General features: G+C 38.2%; 1 protein-coding gene across 2 annotated transcripts in view; it reads right to left on the reverse strand.

Moving 5' to 3' along the window:
* LOC126457786 (H(+)/Cl(-) exchange transporter 7) overlaps positions 1-13,567 on the reverse strand; it is a 175,292-nt gene that overhangs the window by 14,108 nt on the left and 147,617 nt on the right. For both annotated transcript variants that reach the window (XM_050094371.1, XM_050094370.1), the window contains one exon: positions 12,818-12,987. In XM_050094371.1, coding sequence (XP_049950328.1) covers positions 12,818-12,987 — 170 coding nt within the window. The remainder of the gene's footprint in view (positions 1-12,817; positions 12,988-13,567) is intronic.

Genomic DNA, 13,567 nt, shown 5'->3' on the forward strand with positions numbered 1-13,567 from the left:
CGTCTTCTAGCACCCGTGTGAAGCATTACATGGACAACTCACTCAATTTTATATAAATTTAACATCACAAAACCCAAGGAAAGCACAAAAAAGTGCATTTATCTGTTAAATAACTTCAAATCTAAATAACTTATGTCAATTAATCTTGTGAAATTTAATTATAATTCTGCAATTAACATTTCAGAGAGAGAGCAGCAGTCAGTTTGTGGCTGATTGCAACTGATTATGACACTTGTTTTTGTTTTAGAAAATAAGCGAAGAGCGTTCCTGCTCAGATCTCTCTCTCTTGTTTGTTAACCTTTGTACTGATAGAATGCACTATAACCGCATTCCTTGCATACCAGCATCTAATCTTTCTTTCGTATAGACAGATCCGATATTCTGCCACTTTCTCATCTGCAACTCCCTACAGTGTCCCTGAGATTAACTGCTGATCATCACGAAGCGTTTTGCAAACTTGAATGCAAGCACGGAACCTTAAATGATCTGGCCACCATCTCCAAGCTACGATTCCATTTTGCCCTAAATAACAGATATTGGCCCTGCAAAATTGACGGCGGTATTATAAGGTGTAATCTTCTTTAAATTTACAGCATTTCTCTAGGAGTCAATTTGGCCACTAACAAAAATGCATCCATCATTAACAATGGCCATCTGCTCCAGTTATTTTTAACAGTTTTCCAGGAGACTGTGATAGTTGTGCGTGTTCAGTGTTCAGTCTATGAAAAATGGGCATATGAGCTGATAGTTCGCTATCCTACACCACACATTTACACTCCTTGGACACTGACCTTCCACCCGACAAAGCCAATGTGGATTGTCAATGGGCACATTTCCGTGGTTTGCCTGGCCACAATTAATAAATGTGGCTTTATCACTAAACAAGATACATGATACACCTGGAGTGTTCTGTCTTAATACCCATGTAGAGAAGTTAACACAATTCTCAATCATTTCCATACAGCTTTTGATGGAGAGCGATGTGACAGGGATGGAACTTATGTCAACTGTGAATGTGCAGGTCACTTACTTGACTCATGCCACTTCCTCGTGCAACTGTGCATGATCTGACGTGTAGATCCACTGCAACAGCAGCAGGAACATTAATTTTTCCCTCTTCTGTCATCACTTGTTTGTTTCTGTTACATTGTCTGTGTGTTACACTACTACTTTTGTGTAACTAGTTGAACAGATTGATAAATAATTGCTGAGATGGTTGACATCTATTAGGATATCTTGCCACATACAAGATACATGAATGAACTCCATTCTTCCTACTCTCTCCCTACATCATGACAGGGTGTATACGACCCGGGACAACCGGGAGATCCGGGAATTTTTTCATCCGGGAGAAAACCGGGAAAAACCCAGGATTTTTTTAGAATTCTGGGAATTTTTCATTGTTTTAGTTTTCAGTTAAATTTTTGTGATTTTGGCTGGTAAGAACCAATACTCTAACAAAGGATATTACTGTATCCCACTTCTGCAGAATAATGCTGCAGCAACAAAACAGCGTCTGCCAACAGCAAAGTGTGTCAAAGACTTTAGGAAGACTATGCAATGCTTCCTAACAACAAATTGCCTCCGATGATCGTGACGTGATAGCTGTTTATATTAGATTAGTTTGAGCAGTTGCCGGCGGGCTCTTGAGCATGTGCAGTTGAGTCGCATATGACTAGGACCTTCTCCCGCTTCTGGCTACAGATGTGTGGCTGGGCTAGTATTGCCCCGGTTCGGAAATATCGGAGATCTGGGGGTGATCCACAGAGCAGTCAGAGTTTTAGTGGGGAGGTGGGTAGTCTCCACGTGACCTGTGTTTACGTTTAGTGATTTTGCTGTTTCCTCTTAATTTATTGCTCTCACATTAAATGAAAACAAAACGGATTTCTGTGGCCGGGAGCTATCAAATGAATTAAAATACTTTCACATAACTACAGAAGGCTAAAATATGTTATTAGTTTCAGGTTTTATTTCCACCTTTCTGACAGTCAAGCATTAATCACCTTGCAAAACAATGAAGTTATTTTTGTCGATTTGATAAAAAGATTTGGCTTTTATCAATCTTTTTCGGCTGAGGCAGTTAATTTATCTGAAACGAAGTGTTTAATTTCACACTGTTGGCTAGTTTCAACTGTTTGCTGCATTTCAATTGCACGTTTTCCATCTTCTAGCTCATATGGCATTAATAAAGAACCAAACATGAGATAATACAGTACTGGTACTCGAGAAAATGTACACCCATAACTAAGTTGTGCCACAATTTTCTTTTTCTCCAATTCAATACAATTCCACCTCATTAGTTAATCTACCTAACTAACTTTCAGCATTCTACTGTAGTGCCACATTTCGTTTCAAAAGTTTCTTCTCTCTTCTTGTATTAACCAATTATCGTCCACATTTCATGTCTGTACAAGGCTGCACTCCTTCCGAGACCTTCATAAAAGACTTCCTATGACTTAAATTTATATCAGCTATTAAAATGTTTGTTTTTCAGAAACACTTTTCCTGTTATAGCCTGACTGTCTTTTATATCCTCTCTATTTCAGCCATTGCCAATTATGTTGTGCCCCATTGCAAAACTCCATTTACTACTAGCAGTGTATCATTTCCTAAAGTAATTCCTTCGCATTAATCAATGCAATTTGACAACATTTATTCACTTTAGAAGATATTCATTTTATAACTTCTTTTCAAGACACTATCCATTCCACTCAACTGCTCCTCCAAGCCCATTTCTGTTTGTTACAGAATTAAAATGTCACGGGCAAACCACGAAGAGTTTTTACTTCTTCTCCTTTACATTTAATTATCTTCCCAAATTTCTCCTTGGTTTCCTTTACTGCTTGCTCAATGTACAGATCGAATAACATCAGGGATAGGCCGCAGCCCTGTCTCTCAACTTTCTCAACTACTGCTCCCTTTCATGTCTGTTCATTCTTAACTGCAGTCTAGCTTCTGTACAAGTTGTAAGTAACATTTTGCTCCCTGTATTTAATCTCTGTTACCTTCAGAATTTCAGAGAGTGAAATCTGTTCAACATTGCTGAAAGCTTTCTCTGAATGAACAAATGTTATATATCCACAGATTGTTTAGTATATCTTTTAAGATAAATGGTAAGGTCAGTGCTGCCTCGTGTTCCTACATTTCTATCGAACTCAGTCTGATCTTACCTGATGTTAGCTACCAATTTTTCCATTCTTCTGTACATTATTCATGTCAGTATTTTGCAATAATAACTTAGTAAACCGATAGCCCAATAATATTCACATATTAGTCATTGTAAATATAGCAGAAATACATAGCATTTAAAGGGAAGAGGAGATGGGTCAAATTGACTTTGAACGTTGAGTCTCAAGGTTGAGGCTGTACTTGCACCTAACTCCACCAATTGCCACCAGCACTGCAAGTGACATGTTTGGTGGGCAGTCAAAATAACAGGGGCCACCATCATCTAATTGCATCAATGTAGTGTTTACTTTTCATTTCTGATCATCATTTTGTTTACCACACACATCGGCTTCTGCTTATCAGATCACAGTTTCTGTTCGGCTTGCACTACGGACTGCTTATGATATTGTGTGTTCCATCTTCAGTTATAGACACAAAACTTGGGAGTGGCTTTGTGAATAAATATTCACTAGGTAGAGTCTCTGTCTGTTCACTGTAATAAAGTAGGGTCTGTGTGAACTCAAAGTAGCAACAATGACTACTATGCACAAACTGTGATATGTGGGTTGCATTCACAGACAGGTCAAAATTCAGCATGGAAATTATGGCAGGAAAGTCCATTGCAACAGCAAATGTTTTAGGACTTCTGTTGGTGTAACAACTGCAAAACTAACAATTTTTAATGATGTTTGGAACAGTTAATACAGAAGACTATCTGGATAAGATTGTCACATTATGGATAACTTGTGAATATCACATGGCTACCCTATGAAAATCATTCAGCACCCAACAATAGATCAGTCTTAAAAGTGATCTACAGATGTACAATCTTTCTACCAATGCTGGAATACTCAAGGCCACATCCTGAGCAAACGTAGGCTTAATCCAACTCAAAAGCATGTTTTGGCAGAAATTAAACTCACTCCTCCATAAAAACACAAATAGCTGTAATCATTTTGAGAAAGTGAACTACACTGTTGGCTCTTAAAACCCTCTGTAAGGGTGACATGGAACAAAGATCAGATTGGCATGAAGTGTAATTCATGCTTGAATAATCAAATGATTAGCATTTCAGCACAGCCATAAAAATCAAGTAGTAGTGGCATATACAGATATCACATTCGAATTTTAGTTTTTTTTAGAGAGATCGGGTTATGCTTCTTGTAGGAAGGAAAAACATCCATTAGCATGTCTCATAATTTGACAACAGCAGGATCGTGGCTTATCAAGACTTTGATTTATTGTTTTGTAACATTGCTGGGCACATCAGTTGGGATCCCATGACTGTCACGCGAATATGCTGTCTTCAAGATGAGCATGCTAAATGCCATGCCAGATATCAACTGTCGGATGCAATTAGTGTCCGAGAGGACAGAAATTGTTCACTCAGCTATGCAGGGTTGTACAGCTGTGCAACATACCATGAGTCACTAAAGGGGCTTGTTTTCAGTAAGACAAGTATCCACATAGACACTGAGACAATATCTGTAGTATCACAGACTGTCAAAATGGCTACCATAGTTGCTACTTCCCTTGATGCAGCACCAACGAGGTGTGCCAACAGTGGTGCACCCGCCGCCGCCGCCACCACCGCCGCCACCACCACCAGACACAGAAAGGGACCATGTCATCTTTTCAGATGATTCCCAGTTCTGCATACTCCATCCAATACTACCAGGCCTGATCACATAACCAGTAATTTGAGTAGCAGCTGTTGCATTTCTGACACGTTAAAGCCAGTGGTTTTGATCAAACATTTCCTATGCTATCCTGACCTACCTCAATGCAGAGAATGTTCAACTGATGCCATGCTAATACTTTATCCAGATCTCTCAACTACTGGAAACATCTAGCTACATCTTGTCAAGTTAATGGCTTGCCATCACTCACCAGCCACTACAACTAATGAACTATGATATAGACCTGAGGCAGTTGAGGAGGGAATACTCGCATCTGTCATTTAAACTCTATTTGAATTGATGTCCAGCCAGGTGAGAGCTGTTATTTCTGCCTGATGTGGCAGCTCTGTGTACTAAATTTCACATGCAGTATAGCCACAGATAACCTATGCTATGTAATTAAAAGTATTGGAGCACCTTGTGTAATACAAAATTGATCACTAGATAGTGACAGAAGCAAACCCACCAGTGTAGGAGGAGGCGACTAAAAAAGCAGCAGTAACAGGATGGGTTAGTCGGATAGCAGCTCAGTGACTTCGAATGTAGACTATACTTCGGATGTCACCCCAGTAATCAATCCATCAGGGACATTTCAACCCTTCTAAAGCTGTTGATGATGTGATTATGAAGTGGAAATGCAAAGGAACAACCACAGCTAAACCAAGACCAGGCAGTCCTGTAATCACAGACATGGACTATTTAGCACTGCAGACGGTGGTTGCAGAAAACAGCATGAAATAAGAGAAAGGAGTCACTCATGAGTTCCAGAGTGCTACCTGTTGTCCAGCTTCACAGTGACTGTGCACGGTGAGTTAAAAAGAATGGGGTACAATGGTTGTGTAGCTCTACATGAGGCATCCATTTCAGTAGACAGTGGTACATGATGCACAAGATGATGTAAACAGCAATGCCACTGGACAGTGGATAACTGGAAATGAGTGGTTTGAAGTGATTGATCATGTTACACATTGTGACAACTAGATGGATCAGTGAATTTGGTGAATGCCAAGAGAACATTACCTGCCATCACGTGTATTGTTAACACTGAAGTACAGAGGAGATTGTGTTAAGATATGGGGTGTTTTTCCTGGTTAGGGCATGGTACCTTACTGCAATTAGGAAAATGCTAAATGTGAGAGGATATGAGCACATTTTGCAGCATTGTGTACGGAATACACTAGAGAAACAGTTCAGAGCTGATGCTAATCAGCATGACAATGAACCCTGCCACAAAGCAAAATATGTAAGGCAAAGGTTTATGGCCAGTGACATTCTTGAAATGGACTGGTCTGCCCAGAGTCACAAACTGAACCCAATGTTAACACCTTTGGGATGAGCTGGAATGTCGACTTTAGTCCAGCATCCAACATCATTACCTTGTCTGGTTTCAGCTCTTGAAGAATGGGTCACTATTCCTCCACAGACTTTCAGACACACCACTGAAAGTCTCCCTAACAGAGTTCAAGCCATCATAAAGGCAAAGTGTGCCCACACCAAATTTTACAGTTGACTAATAGGTGTTTGGATACTTTTGTTAAGATAGTGTATAACTTGAATCACGTATTATCCCAACTATACTGTGTACACACAGTAAGCAAAATTTTGTTGTATTTTAATTATTTCCAGTGTTTCAATTTTTAATGGTCAGCACTGTGTTATGGAAGATTTATTCCAGAAATAGCTGGCATCTGGTAAACTAATTAAAAAGAAAATGTGTGAAGTTAGTTTGGTTTGAGTTCTACTTTTTTAACCCTTTTTAACCTTAAGAGTCTGTCTAGAATCTGCCCCATCTGCTTGGCTATATTCAATCTAAATAACCATTTATTGGCATATGAGCAATGCTATCCCATAAACAATTATGGTTCACAGCAACCCACCACTTTTGCATCAAATACCTTAAAGTCAGCTCATAGAAGCTATTTACAAATAAAGAAGGAAGCATTGTATGATATTTACAGAGATCAAAAATTTAGTCTCCATGTATATAAAAAATAAGTTTTATCCGGTTACAGACCTCACTCCTTGGTCTTTGCACTTGTTTCCCCTGACAAAACAGCTCAGCAACTGCAGAGAGGGGCACTACACCTTAGCAATTTTCAATACATTACAGCCCCATGGCACAGCACAGGAACAGTGATGCTCTTCCACATCTTTCATTGGCCCTGGATGTGAAGTTTGACTTAAAAGAAACTTTTTTTCCCAACAAGATCATAGTTAGCAGAAAACAATACAGTAGTAGTAGTAGTAGTAGTAGTAGTAGTAGTAGTAGCAGCAGCAGCAGCAATACCAGTAGTTGGCACTGTCCTCTGTCACAACAGGGGTTGCAGACACCTCTTCTGCATTATGCACTTTTTATACAGTGCCCAAGGACCTCAACACTCTGAAACACATTCTGCTGCTGGCCACTGAGCCATTGCAGTTGAGGGTTATATTTCCAAAAGCACTTCATCTGCTGACCAAACTGCTACACCAAGGACAGTATCTAAATGGAAATAAAGATCATCATCTGGCAATGCTGCACCTGCCGGGAACAACAGTCACTGTCACTGCAGATACAGAAGGCACCCTACACCACATCATGGGATAATGCCTGAACAAATGTCCTGATCACATATTTGTCCAGATCGGTCAACAGACACAGCCAAGCCATGATCCTAATTGGCCACCTTCAGCAGCAGTACAAGAGCAGCATCTGTACTTCGTAGGACTCGACTGTGGGCCCACATATTCATGTGTACCCCCGGCTGCATACTGGGCACAATTATAGGTCATCAAGGATGGCAAATATTCTCAGTCACAGCTCAAAATGCATACCTGACACTCCACGGGAACTAGTTGAGGCTGTGGTATCCAGAGGATAGCTCACCATCTAGTTTCAATTCAGTTAGTAATAGTTCTCAGGCATGTTAAGGGTTTATACTGAGGGCAGCATGATCACATAACAGAATATATAAAATCGAATGACACACATTGGCCCATGTCATCCAGTTTTGTACCTTCTACTATGTGATTGTTCTGCCCTTTGTATAACTATTTACCACACTTGAGAATGATTCATAACTTAAATTGTAACTTTATTATTGTAACTTTATTAGCATAACTGGTTTCAATTAATTAACAATTGGAGGAGTTCTTTCCAGAAAAATGGAATCAATGGTTACATAAAAACTCCATTGCTTCTAGGAGTCATAACTCAACTGCCTTCTCATGAGTGTGGTAATATGCAACCTTCCCTTTTAGTGAAATTAACTGACAGCTCTTGGAAAGCTCTAATGAGGGCATTGTGCATTTTTCAGTCTGATTGATGGGACCCTGTAATAATATCTTATGCTGCCTCTTCACAAGACACTGTTCTGGTTTGAAATTTAATTCAGGAAACTGGTACATTATGTGGTGTACAGTACTTGTATAATGCCCACATTCTCTTCTTTGTTCTCTCTATTTGCTGATAAAGACCCCTTCCTCCACTGACACTAGTACTGGCTTGCTCCAGGGCAAAGTTACCAGTGACCATGACCAAAGAAGTATGTGATGGTATGTGGACTTCATCACTTCTGTCTTTGGCTTTGCTTTTCAGTTTTCCCATATATACTGAGAAATGTTGGCCAAGTGACTGCATACAGTTACATGACATGGATCATCTATCAAATGTTGGATGTAAATTTAAACCAAGTAAATGACTGATAGACACTGTAGAATATTGTGCAATCTTTATGTGACAAAGGGTGTCTATATATAGCTGTCATTTGTTACTTGCTATTTTTTTCTGTACTCTGTGTGCCTACTAATCCTGGGTTAGAGCAACTTTTCCATCATCTATGTATACAATTTTCTTACTGTTACCATCATTATCCAGTTTGCCAAACTTGAGAGGTAGAACCATATTTTTAAATGTTTTCAGTATCGACTTTTCTTCCATGTTTCTCTTATGCCATCATCATAATTGTCATCATCATTAACTCAAATAAGACATACCATGAGTACAGGTACCACGAAGGAAAATTCGTACATAATCCCAAGAATGTAGGAACACTAAAGTAATTTGCATTCACTTGATTCTAAAATATGTACGACATTTGCACATGTCATACTAAATTAGTTGTACAGCCCTTTTTAAAACAGACTGTTAAAGTAATGTGTGTGACACACTGTGATGTTCACTTTTTTCATTAAATTCAAAAAAGAACATTTACCACCACCATTAGCAACCATCAGACAGGCAGTAATCTCTTAAGAATTATCATGTTTCCAATTTTTATGCTTCTGGCTTAAAAACTCCTCATGACAGTGATGACAGTCAGTAATGTCTTTCACCTTATACTGAAAATTAAGAAACTTTGGTCCGAGTGCTTCAGTGTCTCCATGCAAACATTCATATAATAAACTTTCACAATTCAGGTCTTTCTTTACAAACTGTAATGAAACACTGGTGGCCTTATATCTGTTTACTATCTTATCCAACTGTAATATTGTAAGTTCCAGCATAATGTTTTCAATAAGTGGAAAGGTCATTTAGTCTGTTGTCTGATCTTTGCTATAAAATCAGTGTTCATGGAAATATCTTCCAAAAATTGATCTTGACAGAATATCTCTTGCTGAGGCTGAAGACACTTCCCCTTGAGCACTCCATCTACAAGGTGTTAAAAAAGTACCATATTTTGAGAGGTGATGGAATGGTCCAAAACAGCAAAAAGTGTTCAGTAAACATGGGCTCTCCAATGCATGCCTTAAGAGCTATGAACACTTTCATCTTCACTACTGTGAAACCCATCTCTCCTACTGCATGCTCTTTGCTATTAAGAATGGCTTGCAGAATGCAGCAAATAGACGAAAACACTATTCTGTCACTATGAAACAGAAGAGCTTCCTTCTGTAATTTGGGAAACAAAGATGGGTTTGATTTGAAACAGTGAATTATGAAATGAATAGGACCATGGTATGCTATATTAATGGGAATAATAACTGCTGTTTTATAGAGACAACAGTAAAGAGCAGAGGGAAGAAACAATTTGTAAGATGGATGCTATTTTGGTAAACAGGAAGTTTTGGGCAGGTTGGTTATAGTGATAGAAGAAAGTTAAATGAGGGTAAAATGCTTATAACTGCTGAATAATTGTGCAAATGGCTGGATATTCTTCAGCATACAGGAAATGGGCTTGAAAGCTGCTTGCATTTACCAGACCATAACAGAAGATATCATCTTCATTTTCAGTGTGGAATAATAGGCTTCTATTATGCTGGTAAATGCAAAAATAAAACGATGCGAAAGCATTCCAGAAACTATTCAAAACATAAATTGGTTCAATTAGCACTAATGTGTGCACTGCACTGAACAGAACTGAACTGTGATTAATATTTACAGTACAAACACTTACAGATGTTTACTAAATGCTGTATCCATAGGCAATAACAGATGAATGCGTCATTTGTTTAACACACTGTGTACGTCATTCGTAACAACAAAGAGCTTGCAGTAAATGAGAAGTGTTACACAGTAGTGAACATGAACAGGCACTCATAGCTCTTAAGGTATTCATTTTAGAGATCATGTTTACTGGACATTTTTGTAACATCCTGCATGTGAGAATTTTTTGGCCACACAAAGGCGATATTCACAATTTGACAGTTTGCTTACTCACTAGTGGGTGGAAACAGAAAACTGTATAAAGACTATACATAAAAAAAATAAAGCAGACAGCATATATCTGACTATGCATTTTCTCATCAAATTCAAAGAAAGTGCAAAGGGAGGGTATGATTCAGTACATTATCATTTGTCTTGGATTACGGCCCAAACATTATATTCACCACCAATTTTACTGGCATTATCATCATTCTTACCTCTACAATCTATTATGATGACACACTTTCTTTTTTAAAATTCTAGCACCCAGTGGGCAAATTGGACAGAATGTGTTCTTCCATGTCTAAGAAAGAAGTAAAACATGTTGCACATTCAAAGTTAGTTGTTATACCCAGTGCTGAGTTTAATGGGATTTAAAAATATTTAACTTTTCAATTTAATCCATTATTCTGTTACTCATGTTGGCCCCAATAAGTGGGATAAATTCAAGTGCACATTTGTGGACAGATTTGAAATGAAACTTTTCTCCTTTGTTTCTGTAAATACTTATTTATGTCTTCTTTTTCTTGGCCTTATCCAGTATCTGCACGCAGTTAGCGTACTAATTGGGAGCTGGCAATGTTATTGGTAGAGGGTAGCTGGACACCATTCTTGTTATCTCCCTTTCTTCCCTGGGACCGAATTTGTGTCTCTTCTGTCTGCAGCTAGTGTTATCCCATGTAAAAGTGTGAGAACATTTTTCAAGTGCTTGTGAAACACTTAACTGAGATGGAACATGAGTACCAGCTCAGTATTCACTTAATTGAAACCATCTAAAAAAATCTAGGATGGCTAGCACACCAGCCCTCTTTGCTACTCCACCAGGCAGATTTGATCCAGGACTGGTCACCATCACAACCACAGAAGCAGATTGCTAACATGCACAGCTATCTGGATGGGTCCCTATGAATGCTTATATCATCCACTAATAAAGGATCAAATTTGTAAATAGTTCTAGAAGTACAAGATCCTTACTATTTTATAGATAACAAGTTTCATCTCTTCTATTCAAAGAAGACAATGTCCTAGCATAAATTTAATAACTTCTACTAGACACTCAAGAACTTTTTACCGGTGTTGTTTTTTCTATCCACCTATCTGATAATTTTAGAATGATTTGTCCACCTTTCTTGTTCAGAGATGACAATACAAACTCGTTTTTCTTCTCTCAATACTATCATCAAGTTAAACCAATTTACTATTCTTACAGTTGTTGAAACCTGCTCCAAAAATACTCTGGTATTCAAGATCGAAATTAGATGACTTACTTTGCGAATATCAGAGCCAACTCTGTACCTGTTTGTTACTCTTGGTAAAGTAAGATTTGTTACAATGCCCGTTTTATTTTCATTTATCCAGTACCTTCTGGAGGTACAGTTAGTTAACTCACAGTTATTATTCTAAGTGATTACTTCATTTTGCAATCAAATATTATTTTGCATTTGCATCTAATTTTCAAGACCATTCTCTTATATCAGATGAAGAGCTGTCTTTTACTTCTTTTCTGCTCAGCCACACACAATTTATTTCATTTTTTTTATGAATTGTCTCTCACTGGATAATTAGTTCTATTTTTTGACCAGAGAACTTGTCAATTTTAGTTATACTGAAAGCAGTGTTTACAACAATTGAACATTCAGCAGCAAATGTGGACGGATGACAAGATCCATATAGAGGTTCAGATATCTGGTTAGATCATATCCAGGGAAAAAAAACGTCAAATTTGTTATTTTGCATACGATTACTTCTTTCCTTAACTACTAGCTTTTTTTTTATTTTTAGACAGCACCAGAAGAATTTATTAAAAAGTACATCCACACATGCTCTAATGGCATTCACCATAAATAAATTCACAACTGAAGATGATTAGATGTCCACAGCTACAACAGTAGAAGAAAATATGACTATTACTTGTTACTAAAGCTGTCAGTGGCTCTGAAAGGAGTTCAATAAGCAGCCACAAAAATCTTTGATCTTTTACCAGCTGACGTAAAATGTCTGCCAAGTAAGAAAGCAAATTTTAAACCTAGACAGACCCAACTTCTCCTGGGAAACTACTACTGTCCCATAATGCATTACTAGTTACAAGATCTGTGTCAGAGATTGGTATGGTAATTCTTATCACAGGTGACCAGTGTGCTATTTAGTAATCTGTAAATGTCTAGCAAGCAGCCAAATTCACAAACAAATCATGTACATGTAACCTGTAAACTGACTCATTCCGTATCATTGTGATAAAAATTACACAAATGTTCTACAGATCATGAAGAGAATGAACTATAAGTTGTTAAAAAGAGTGGAGGAGGAGGAGGAGTAGTAGCGGGGGAAGAAATGAAGAAAGACTCACCCATTCTGGCCACATAGCTTCTAAAGCCATGCCCATTAGTCGACCCCATGCTGCTCCTGTCAGGAGAGAGGGAATAAACAGGCCACTGGAAACGCTCAGCCCATATGTCCAGCATGACAGGAAAAAGTAGCATGTGAAGAACACTGCAACGGAAAGTGGCTTGTGGGAACCTGAAACATACATTGCTGAACAGGATGGTAAAAGTGCGAAGGTGAAAGACAGAATCACATTTTAACTAGATTTATTGTGGGAGGGAAGGATGCTACAAGTTTTGCCCATTTTTCTCACGGTTTATTACATTACACAGCATATGTTATTTCTTATTTCACTACCCATATGAGGAACAGCTGTCAGCAGCAATATCTAACTTATATTGTAAAAATCTTGAAGGCTGAGAAAATTTCTCAAGGAGATAGACACTGAACCACAGGAGGGATATGAGAGGAAGTGAACTGAAGAGGATCAAGAACAAATATCAGTTTGATTAAATATGGCTCACTGGTGAACAAACTGTAATTATAAGAACAAGAGCAACACAGGATTAAAGCAAAATTAATGCTGCCACAATGACTTCCATGATTAAGTAGATCTGGATGATACTAATAAAGGAAAGAAGGTTGAAAAGCTAAGGGATTGTTGTTGTCAGTCTTGTGGGAAGGTTAAAACTGCATGCTTTAATTTCTGAAGTGGAAAGTCAGGCTGTGAGTAACGGTCACAATTTACAGAGGAGATAGGAATGGAAAAGACTTT

This window comes from Schistocerca serialis, chromosome 2, assembly GCF_023864345.2.
Source record: "Schistocerca serialis cubense isolate TAMUIC-IGC-003099 chromosome 2, iqSchSeri2.2, whole genome shotgun sequence".
Taxonomy (NCBI): domain Eukaryota; kingdom Metazoa; phylum Arthropoda; class Insecta; order Orthoptera; family Acrididae; genus Schistocerca; species Schistocerca serialis.